The sequence below is a fragment of the Nilaparvata lugens genome, chromosome 8, assembly GCF_014356525.2.
Source record: "Nilaparvata lugens isolate BPH chromosome 8, ASM1435652v1, whole genome shotgun sequence".
Taxonomy (NCBI): domain Eukaryota; kingdom Metazoa; phylum Arthropoda; class Insecta; order Hemiptera; family Delphacidae; genus Nilaparvata; species Nilaparvata lugens.
In genome coordinates, this window is record NC_052511.1 from 43,694,248 (window position 1) to 43,706,974 (window position 12,727).

General features: G+C 31.7%; 1 protein-coding gene across 1 annotated transcript; it reads right to left on the bottom strand.

The window, feature by feature from the left end:
* Positions 1 to 4,211: 4,211 nt before the first annotated feature.
* On the bottom strand, positions 4,212 to 11,068 carry LOC120352754. Its single transcript, XM_039434856.1, has 2 exons — positions 10,557 to 11,068; positions 4,212 to 4,547 (listed from the first exon to the last, which is right to left on the bottom strand). Exons 1-2 carry the CDS (start codon positions 10,647 to 10,649, stop codon positions 4,368 to 4,370), a joined length of 273 nt encoding a protein of 90 aa, XP_039290790.1. The 5' UTR covers positions 10,650 to 11,068; the 3' UTR covers positions 4,212 to 4,367.
* Between the last annotated feature and the right edge of the window lie 1,659 nt (positions 11,069 to 12,727).

Here is a 12,727-nt window from a genome sequence, read left to right on the forward strand (position 1 = left end):
TTAAGATTTGTCATGGAAAGTCACATTGAATAATAGGTTGATAAGTAAATGAATGAATATACTTTAGTTGAGTAATCGTTTTGTTGAGATTCGATAATTTTATAGGACAACTTTTTGACAAATAGTTTTTTAAAACACACAGTAGTTTAAATGATGCAGAATTGAAGCATTTTCAAGATAATTCATTCATTTCCTTGGTGATAGAAAACGCAAAAGTTTACTTGGTAATTTTCACAACCTTGAAGATTATTTGAAATAAAATAAATAGCCACGGAATTGAATGATAATCTCTTAAATTATGTATTCCCTAATCTCCACTATCTTGAGACTAGGAAAAGAACATGAATTCCACGCAAAACAAGGCGGGAAGTTGTCTAGTGTTATAGTTCTAATTGTGATTGTTGAAAAAATCTGAAAATCAATGATTTTCTGATTTGTGAAATAGAGCATTTTATTATTATAAAACGTGACTCCTGGCCCGATACGGCAACGAGTTATGCAATGAATAGATACAGTATAATTTACAACACAGAATAAATAATGAGTTGGAAAATTTGACTGAAAGATAAAGAAGTATTAGATTAATAGCCGCTAAAAATTGTGAAGTATAGAAAAGTTAACGTTTCGTTCCGCGCGACTGATATTCTATAACGTTGATAAAATTGACAGAGACCCAATAATTTCCTAGATTTCTACAAAAAGTCTTTGCATTCAGCTGACAAAATACTTTTCAATAACTTTATACATTTTCAATAATATTTTCAATGTTCTAGAGAGAATATTATATGTCCCGAATAGTTCTATTAGCAAATAACCTATAGGAGTGGAGGACAAAGTCGCCAGATAGATTACATACTGTGGCGGAGGGATTATCTGAGGGAAGTAAAGGACATGAAGTTTGTTAATGGTGGAAATGTAGCTGCACAACATAAACTGATGGTGATGGCAAAGAGAGGAATACGAAAGCAGAATGCTCAGAAGGAATGTCGTATAAAGCGGTGCAAGTTAGTCGATGGTCAGATACAGGAGAGATTTAGAATGGAAGTGCTGAAGGGTGTGGGAAGGCCTGATGGGGTCCAGAGTTGGTGGAGATTAACGATCTATATACTAACTGGATAGCGAACAGAGTAGGCTTTGCCAGCCGAGAAGCGGTCCGGCGCCTTTCCAGTCATCCCCTCCACAAAGGGGCACACGAGTAGCCTACTGCCAGCCGGAGGCCGTTTCATATTATTATTACTATTCATTCTTATAATTCTACTACCATTTTTCTATACCGAGTATCTTCTGTAAATACTTTATTTTGGCTACTGAAAAGAAACAGTTGTCCATTATCCAGTCATAGATTGTTTAATAATAACTAATTTTATTTTCCAGATTATATAGGAATACATTTATGAACTTGCTGCACATATAGATTAACTGCCTTCTAACCACACTTAATCAGTCAAAGTTTGATAAACTTTGTATTTATAGCTTATTATTCAGTCTAAAATTGTATTGAGTTCTAAAAAGCCAAGAGAGTCCAGCAAGAGGAAAATCATGTTTATAATGACTCTGTATTGTCACAAACACTTATTGATTGAAAAATTGAGAATTTACTCAAATAGTGCAGCTACACAACAATGGTGACCCGTCCGCGCCAGTGCAAACATGCCTGAAAAATGCTTTATGTGGCTTAACCCTAACAAATTATGTAGTAAACGAAACTACGGGTAAGTTCACAATTTTTAATAAAATTAATGAAATAAAATTAGTGATTATGACAATAACTTTGGTATTCACTGGCTGACTACAGCTATTTTTGATAAAATATTCAAGAGCCAGTGATGATTAATAATCGACTAATTTTTTATTCAATGAAAAGTAGTTGAAATCTGCTTAAATATTATTTAAGCAACCGAGGTGGATTTATCTAGTGACATATCACATGACAAATTTAGATGAATTAAATTTTATTAATTATTAAAGACTTCACAAAGGTTGAAGCTTGCTATATTTTCATTCCACTTTCATAGTACTTAGGGAAAATTTCGTTTATATTAATAAATGATAATTACCAAAGGTAATAGGAAACCTATTATTTAAATAATTTTAAAAGTAGTTTCCTTATTTAAGCTGATATATTACATTGGGCAAGGTCTATAGAATATGGCAATGTAACCTCTAATTATCATGACAGCTCTGTTAATCAAGCAACCATATTGAGTCTCAAATCGGGTTGCACATTTATACATTGAAAAATTCAATCTTATTCGAAACAACCTCATCTCAGGAGAAACTCAATTTCTCAAAAGACATATTATAACAATTTGTAGGCGAGTAATAGCCCATTCTTTGAAAATAAATTACTAGTATATTACCTAAAATAAAAAGAAAACAAACCTCTCAACAAGACCTAATAGGCCACATTGTGACCACCAGATGCTGCAGTGCTTAATGGGGTTGTGACCTTGGAAATGAGTGATGATTTAATTTTATTCAGCTTATGGCAGATACACAACAGATATATAGCTCATGAGTCTCAAATGCCTAGATATACACTGTATATTTCCAATTTTTTTGAGATGTTGTGTAGTTTTCGGTCAGGGGAGCATAAGTTTGTCTGACCGCCAAACTTGCTAGTGCTAGTCCATTTAGCGTTACCCAATGTGCATTACACATATTTAAGTTAAAAATCTGATTGCTAGAACAATTTTGAGGTTAAAGAAGGTTAAAACAAATGAGTCAAATTTCTAGGCATCAATAAACAGAATAATATGAAATGGAAGGGTCATATTGACTGTACTATCCCCAAGGTAACAAAAGGTGTTTTTATGTTGAGAAGATTAAAGGAAATAGTGTCTCAAAAATTTTTAGTAAATGTCTACTATAGTTATGTGCATTCACATCTTTTGTAAGGAGCAATATTATGGGCCAATTGTAGTGATTCCCATTCACTTTTTGTGTTGCAAAAAAGATCAATAAGAACCATGTGTAATGTTCCTCCCCTTACGCACTGCAAACCGCTATTTGTTAGATTGAGAATTATGTGTTTGCCGTGTATTTTTATTTTCAATGTTTATTATTTGTAAAGACTAACTTGCTCTCATTCTCTAGTCATTTTGATGTTCATTCGCACAACACAAGAAATAGGTTGAACCTTAGAAACGAATATTGTCGATACAAATCTAGTCATGTTAGTTTTAGGGCTTGTGCAATTAGGTTTTATAATCAGTTACAGTTACATATAAGAGGCTTACTAGTGAGTGAATACAAACTTAAAATTAAGGATTTTCTAATAAGAAACTGTTTTTATACCAATGATGAATATTTTGCCCACAATATAATGAATTTTTAAGACGTTGATGTGATGATTTCTTGTTGTTTTTATGTTGTATGATTACATATGTAATGATTTATGTAATTTTTTCATGACGTGGCCTGTACAATTTTTAATTTGTCTTTGGCAATAAATGGATTTTGATTTGATTTGAACTCAATTTCAAATATTTTCACACGACATTCAGTCAAATATTCAAGTAAATAATCAAAATCTTTTACTTACTGACTGTATTACTTTCGGAAAATTTTTTTGATTATTTACTTGAATATCTGACTGCATGTCATGTGAGATACATAGAAAAAAAGTGTGTTAATACATCGCAGCTCAGAATGGATCAAGAAACCATCATATTTATTTATTTCTCATATTTCATCGAGAAAAAAGCATAATGAAATGTTTTTAATCTACATTAATAACATTATTAATACAACTGTCATTATTAAATATAACGTATGTATGTCAATTATTTATTTATCTAGATATAAAGCTATAACCATTCATTCGTTTGTTCTATTATTTACCGTACTTATTCATTCATCAAGATTTAGACCCATTTATGGTTGTGAAGGATTTTGTTCAATTAATAGGACCATTTGTTATTCATGTGATATGATTATATTTTTTCAATCTTCATAAATTACATTATCTACAAATATCACTCACACTTTGCGAGAAAAGTGTATCTTAATAATTAAAACAAATAAAAGCACTCAGTATTTTAAAAGTATTTATTTTTAATAAAGTTTACTCGTAGATTTACTGAAAATAATTGACCTTGAAAAGACGAAAACATTTCTTTGACAATCGATATAGGATTTAGGTGATAATCGAAACACGGAGAAATTTAATTTAAACGGATAAAAAAAGAAAAAATATGCATGATGCCTACATGTATCGCATTATAAACAAAATGTTGACATAACGCAGTTAAAATCGAAGTTTAGTCTAGTTTTACCAAACTGTGGGAAAAGATGATGGACCTACAGTGTTTGGTCCGGACCATTAGTGATTTTGGAAGGACATAACTTAAAACTCTTATAATAAATTATACCATAATAAATAATAAGTCGATGATTCTCACATTTTGAACTTCCTTGTGTGTTTTTGTTCCCACCACTCTTGGTTTCAAAATATGTGATAGAATGTCTTTGAATCTATCTTCGTTGGATAGGCCGGACCAAGTAACTAGATCAGCGTCTCCTATTTGCTGTGGATCATTGAAAATCTGAAAATCAAAATTCATGATCAAGTATACATTAGCAAATACAGTAATTGAGTTGTTATATATTAAAAGAGTTTTAAATACAGTAATTAAGTTGTTAGATATTGAAAGAGTTTTAATTATAGTGGCTTGATTTTTTATAGTGTAGCAATTCAAAATCGCCACATTCCCTTTTCATATTAGGTACTGCGATAGATGTGAAACGAATTTAGAAACAAAACAAACATTTTGAAAATCAAATTGAGCCTAACTTGATATTTTTTTCCAAGTAAAATGTAAATAGCGTTAGTATTTGATTATTACACAGTTTCCAGAAGAGGAAAATAGCATACTTTTTTCTACAATAATAATGTAAATCGAAAAGAAAAATATATTCTATGGCCATGGGGAAACAGTTGTTTTTTAAAGTAGGTTCTGTTTTTAATCGATAACAGTTTTAACATAATTGAGATCTGGGAAACTGGGATTTCTAATATTATTGTTCCGTTACCTCCCTGCAGCTGTAAGTCATGATTTTGTTGAGCCTTTCATGTTTTCTGATGAGCTAGCTATATAGATTAAACGTAATAACCTGTTAAATTACAGTTTTGTCAATTCAAAAGAAAACTGAACTGTTGTCTATTCACTCTGTCTTAACTGAGATAAAACTCCATTGTTGGAGCTTGGTTTAATTTGAATAATGATAAGTTTTTGAGTATTACCGTGCAAAGTAGGTTAATCTAATGTGAGGGATACACATCAATATGCTACATGGTAGAATGTCTAAAGGCCCATTTCTGCTCATTGAGATTGAAATTCATTGTTAATTCTGATGTTTTACTTACAGTGTACCAAATGCTTCGGCACTATAAGAGTTAATCAGTGTGATTATTGTTACACTTTTGAATGGGTTTATATAATATGGCATTAGGCTCTTCAATATGTTACAAAATGTTTTAATAAATTATTATATTGTTTCTTTTAAGAAAAGTTTGAAAGCTTTACTTGTCTTACTTACATATCTCCATATAATAAGAATGAATTGCTAATGAATTTAGGATATTATTTGTTTAGCCAATACTTTTATTCACATTACTTGTTTGTATTGATCGTATGTGATCAAACCAGAACACAACAGTGTGTGATTGTGGAGTTTGTATTGAATAGCAAATATTGAACTTGAATTAGGCAGCGAACAAATATCAGGAATGACAGAGCTGGCAGTGTTGTATTGTTTGATAATTACACATTCGAATGGCAAACCTTTCCAATTAAAACTAGGTGTTCAGATACCGTACAGTGATTTTTAAAATTTGTAGAAATGTCCAATTGGTAGGAGGATTAACAAAGATATTATCTGCATCTGAGAAAGAAAAGAAGGAAAAATGAGTATCAATACTATATATATGAAATGCCATTTTCACATTTCACAATAACTCCTTCACTCCAGAAATTGGTATAAGTTAATTATAGGAAATTGTCAATTCATTTCTGACATAATGGGAACAGAGGACTAGGGTAGAACGAAATAGTCAGGGTCATGTCCTTGAACGGTGAATCCATTGTTTGAATATTTCAAGATTACTATACATAAATTAATATAGTTTTATGAAGAGCTTGAATTGAAATTTTCATAATAAAGTATTCAAAATATTATTGTTGATTTGCTAGAACCAGTAATTTATTATTCACAGTTGATTGATATTATTTCAAATTTCATTGCAACTTTCAATAGGAATTCAGTCTGAAATACTTGAAATAATTAATGACATACAGTAGTTCTAGCAGCTTCTATGGCAAAGTTATTATTTATCTTATCACGCAAGACTGGAACAGTTAACAAAAACTAATTACTTTGAAAGGAATACGTCAAAGTCATTCTACCTATACTAACAAGAATCAATGAATTGCATTATTTATTACCGTACTTGGGAAGTTAGAATCAAAGAGGGTAAATAGTCTAGACCTGTCAGCTCTTCCTATATACGACTGTGGAGCGTCATAGACGCGCTAAATTTTTCACCTCTTTTACATGATGCATTTTCTCTTATAATGAAAACTATAGGTGCGACCTATGAAGCTGCATTCGCATACAACAGTGACAATATAATATCCATAAGTTTTAATGGTATTATTCATACTCACTCGGCCGTGCTGAGTGGGAATAGTCCTATTAGAACTCGTGAGAATTATATTTTCACTGTACACTTTCACTGTTGTGTGCGAATCCAGCTCAAGAGACTATGCATTCTGAATACACGCCGAATAAATTCAGCGCGTCTATGACGCTCGTATAGTTGGCACCTTAATTGGTGATAGGTAAATCAGATTCTCTAGTATCTTGATTTTCTATGATTCTGTTTTTTTAATATAAAAAATAATGAGGATTCTTCAAGAACTGTATTAAATTATGATACCAGACTGGAACACCAGTTAGACAGACGCTTCCTCACTCCCCCACTTCGAGCGAGATAGCGAGCCAAGGAGCATTCATGTTATTGCTTTCATTACAGTAGGGACACCGGTCAAGACACCAGATTCCAGTGTCCGGGACACTATAGTCCAGTCAAATTGTCATTTTTTCAGGAAACAGTCCCAAAAGATTTTTCTCGTTGGTTGTGTACGTATTTTGGGGCGCTGAATTTGAATCTTGAATTCGCGAACACGTCAGAGTACGGCTTCACCCCTAAAACCACAAATTTTGGGACTTTTCAAGTTTTTAATTTAATTTAGAAACCTTGGGGTTTTCGAAAAAAGCATTCTCTACAAAATATAATAACAATAAAATTTTCAATAAATTAAGTGATCGCGCAGGTTTCTACAATTTATGATTTTCTAGCTACAAGTTTCCAAAGAGGTATTTTTAAAGTTTTCCTATATTGAAAGCTGTGTATCTCGGTAATCCGATATGAAAAAATGGTACTTGGTCTTGAATTTTGAAACAGAATCTTTTCTTTCGTGTGACTTTTGTAAATATATGATTTTTGTACATTTTTGTAATGATTTGTTATTTGATGGAATAACGCTTTGCCTCCTGCTTGGCGTCAATCGGTAGAGCATGAGAATTAATAACTATAAAATCTGGTCGTGGTTTTCTAGGCTATAATTTCTCCAAGATCCTAATAGGCTCATTCAGGAGCTCTCACAATAATTTAATACTGATAATTAATATAATTTGAATCCTTTTCAAAAAAAGGATAATTTGTATCCTTTGGTATTGGGGAATAAAATGAATGGTACACCATGAAAAATTTGATACATATATTAAACAAATAATCTCAAAGTTAGATCAATATAGAAAATATATAGAGCAACAAAATATACAATGAAACAAGAACGAAATATCACAGATCATTACTATTTTCCAGTTCTATAGCACGAAACTTTACCATGTGCTTTTCACTTCATTGATCATATGCATTTATCTGCATGTAGCTTTGACATCAACTTGCTGTTGCTTGTCGATTTGGATAATCCTACTTTATATATTACTTCCCAACTCCGAGCATGATAAATTGACAAATAAATGATTAAATATATATATTAATTTCTGTAGTTTCCAATAAATTTCTTTATAATAAATACATTTATCTCAGGGTGTAAGATTCGGCACCTGATGGAATTAGATAAATCAATTTATCCAATGAACCAGAGCTACATTATATTATTACAAATTATATTATAAAATCAATGATCATGTGAACATTTGTATTATTAGCTTAGAACTTAATATTCTTTCAATTGGTGTATCTTTTGATATATAAATCGACTCGTTCCTATTCAATAAAATATTTCTTATACCATTTTTAAGACTTGCGCAAGTATTTTTATTAATTTCTTAATATAAAAATAATGTTTTAAATAAATTAAAACAGGAGACACGATATAAATAGATTGAAATCACTTGAAAACTTACATTAGAAATGGGGGAAATTTTCGCAGACTGTGTCTCCTTTCTCAACCGAGAAGGGTTTTATATATATAAGTAGCAGTTAACAGAAAACACTTTAAAGTTTTGTAATAAAAATATAAACAGGATACACACGACACGGATTGACAAAGGGGGCCCAGCCCCCGAAAATTCTCGTTTAAATGTAAGTTTTTAAGTGTTTTTAATCTATCCGTGAACAGAAGACACTTTTAAGTTTGTAATATAAATTAAAACAGGAGACACAAGATATAAATAGATTGAAAACACTTTAAAACTTACATTAGAAATGGGGAAATTTTCGGAGACTGAGTCTCCTTCCTCAACCGAGCAGACTGCAGTTTTGAATCCAACGGTCGACCACAGAGTACGCCATACAGAGTACAGCGTACTCTGTGGTCGACCGTTGGATTCAAAACTGCAGTCTGCTCGGTTGAGGAAGGAGCCTCAGTCTCCGAAAATTTCCCCCATTTCTAATGTAAGTTTTAAAGTGTTTTCAATCTATTTATGTCTTGTGTCTCCTGTTTTAATTTATATTACAAACTTTAAAGTGTCTTCTATATATATATATATGTATACATAAATAAACCGTATGTATACATAATTGTGACGTTAAAGATTGCTTTCTTACAAAAAACCGGAGGTTTATGAAATAATGGAAAAACTTGAAAATAGTCCCAAATATTATCATTGGACTGGACTACTAAGACTGGGGGAGTGAGATAGCGTAGGCCTCTCTTCTGTTAGTGTAAAAAAAACCTGACGTAGGCATTAATTTAAGAAGAGCTTATTACGCCAGAAATGGCTATTTCATAGAAGCCATTACCGCCAGTACCTCTTTGTATCCGCCTCAGGTATAAATATTTCCTGGCAAATTACAAACACTAGATTGAAATTTACATGTTATTATATTACAGTTCCATTGGCGTATCCAGGGGGGGGATATGGAACCTGATTTTTTTGTGGCTGGATCAGCCACAAAAATTGGCATCTAATACCATATTTTCGTTAAATTGTACTATGTAAGTCGAGAAATATATTAGAGAAAAGCACTGCAGTACCGTAGCAATGATAATAATAATGAGCTATTTTCTTATAGACAGTGACCAGTGGTCTAGTGCGTAGGGGTAACATAGCAGGGGATAGAGGAACTACAGATAGCACTTCAAAGTTAGATCACTTTTTACCATCTATTATTATAAAGAAATTCAATAGGCTATAGCTACTATTGCTCTAGTTGATTATAGTAAATCCAGTTTCATGAATATCCTTAAACAAAGCTCCAGCATCTTCTAGAGAACGCCCCCGAATATTTCACAGTTATGATGAACGGGCATAGTTTCTACCGTGGACAGGAGGGACACATCCTTCTAATATTTGAAAGTAAAGTAAAAACTAAGCCTATAAAGTTGGTTGAAATGGTGCATTATTGGAGCCAAAATTTAAGCAATCTAGCTTGTTATGAAAATAGTAATGAGTAGGCCTTCTATAAAATCACTATTTTAAAAAAATTGAATGACAAATAAAATTCTACTTTATTCCGAACTATATTTGTTATTTACTGAAAAACCAATAGGTCTGTGAAATTCTAAAGGGAAAATCAAAATAATAAGTGGCCTACTGATCACCAAAAAAACGTGAGTGAAATGTTTGTTTTTAAGTGGAAATTGCGTAAAATCGCACAAAATTTTCTGGGGTAGGGCCCCCGGACCCCCCTTTTGGTGGGGGATATTCCATACCCCCCACACCATCCGGTGTCACCCTCAAAGTTTGTGCTTTCTACACCAATGTAATAATCCCCCCCCCCATTTTTTTTCTGGCTACGCCACTGTACAGTTCAATAAGTAAATTCGTAACGTTGAAATTAATATGTAGCAAGTTAAATATTAGTCAAGTCATTATAAAAAAAAATTATGTGTTTTTACTCACGAATTTTCAATTAAAATAACTAAAATGTAAGTTATCAAGTGTCTAAGACTGAAGTATTTTAAAAAATATGGTGAGGCGATAGAGGTCAGATAACTAAAATAGTATTAAAAATATAGCGAAATAGGTAAACAAATAAATGAGATATTAGCAATAAGCAGATATAAAACAAAACTTACCCTATTTCTTTCTCCACAAACGCTCGAGTTTAACAGGAAAAAGCCCATTATATATACCGCATTTGCGGAAAGAGATAAGTATTTCAATTCCATGGTTCCTAAAAAGCCAAAATACTTTTTCAATGCAATACAATACGGTACCTATATAACTTCTACAGTTAAGCTTATGCTGTCTTTCACTTTCAAGGCTAGCATTTACGAATGAATTTCCGTGTGGAGAGTAGAATAACTGTTTATCAGTCTTCCAGTCTATTTGACTCGGCACAATGCATTAGCATTTTTAATTATAGTAGATAACTTCAAGGGAAAAAATACTTCATCACCTCACATTTGGGATGAGAGTTAACCATGACGTTAAACAAAAACGTTATCAGAATAGTTAGCACATATTTTATAAAGTTCAAAGCAAACACTTGAGACTTGAGCAAGAAGTAGTAATGTACTGGGTTCACAACCTCAAAACATTCAACAACCAAGACCAATATTGAAAACAACACTCAACAGAGAGCAAACTGGGAAAGGATAGACGAAAGAGTGGGAAGAGGAATCAGAGCATACGATTGGCTAAACATCAGCTGATGTGCTTGAATCTATTAGCGCGAGTATTTGAAATATATTTCCTACAATAAAGTAAGTTTCTTGACAATGTAGTTCAATTCTCATTAAGTAAATAAATACTGCGAGTTTCAAAATAGAAAAAAATTACTAAGCTCTAACATGAATCTTATAAATATTTTATACCTAAGTAAAAATTTGAAAGGAAAAGTGAAAAAACTCATTTTGACGAAATGTTGAATAAGGTACGGTACCTTCACAAATCAGTGTGTGTTGGTTGTAAAACCAACAGCTCATGTATCATTAGAAATTCAAAGTTTTTGATAATATGCTTGCAATAAATGATAACTTTCCTTTAAATACAACAATGTTGTGAACGACACCCCAAAGATGTTTTTTATCATTAGGATATTCCACACAATATACATTGTAAATTCAATTTGCATTATTCTGATGTATTTGCACCATTGCCATTGGCACTGACTGTCAGTGTACTGCCAGAGAGGTACTACTGCTCAGTTAGCAAAGAAAACTGTCGGCTCTGGGGTGTGATAAACCCCAGTGTTATATTAACGTATGCAATTTTTCAAGTTCAGCATAAGTTACTATTAAAAAAATGTGTAATTTTTGTTTAGAAATTTACTTTTTCTTCATTTTTATTTGTAGGATTTTTGTTAATATTATGCAGGTGTTGAGGTGTTCCACCTGAAAAAATTACAATTTACAGGATAATCCAGATTCGACTTTTACTCAATTTATCTAACAAAAAATTCATAGAATGAATAAATGTATCTAGTTTTGAAAGTAATGGAATGTCTAGATAATTATTCAAAATTATTTTAGTATGGATTTTCCGCATATTTAATCAGTTATTTTATGAAATATAAATTTGTAGACTTATACCTGAGTATTCTAATATTTTTTCGAAAAATACGAACTTTTTGTTGGGCATTACCCCATAATCCAATCTTTTGCACCTACGTACTCTTTTCAGTACTTACACGGTACTGTAGGCCTACTGAATGAAAGTAACGTTATAGCCTACCCTAGGTACTCATTTTTGACTAGAAAGTGCAGGTAAATATATTAATGGTAAACCATTATCATGTTTTCTATCATTTTCAAAAAAGTAGCCCATACAAGTAAAGAGATTTTATGGTAGGCCTAAACCATTTTTTTACTTTACGGAAAAAAGTACAAAGATCAGAGAAACCAAAAGTAAAAATATTTATACAATAATGTTTTTGTCACTAAAAGTGATATCAGGCCATAAAAATAATAACAACTAAAAGATCTGTAGAAATAATTTTTTCAATTATTAGAATTTATAGGAATTATTAGAAGAAATAAAGTTGGGGTGTACCATATCCCAGTGTATTATTGTATCATTTTTGTAGGTGTTAGGCCTACATTTATAAAATCTCTAGTATGTATTTTTTCAATCCTAAATGCTTCCGCACCTTGGGTTAAACTTTTAGAAGTTTTTGTGAGAAAATCACTATTTTAATTTATAAAAATATCTGAGTTGTATATTCCTCGATATTTATTTTTGCTAACCATAGGGATTATACAATTTTTTATAATTATGCCAGTTTTACAAAGCTGATAAAGGTTTG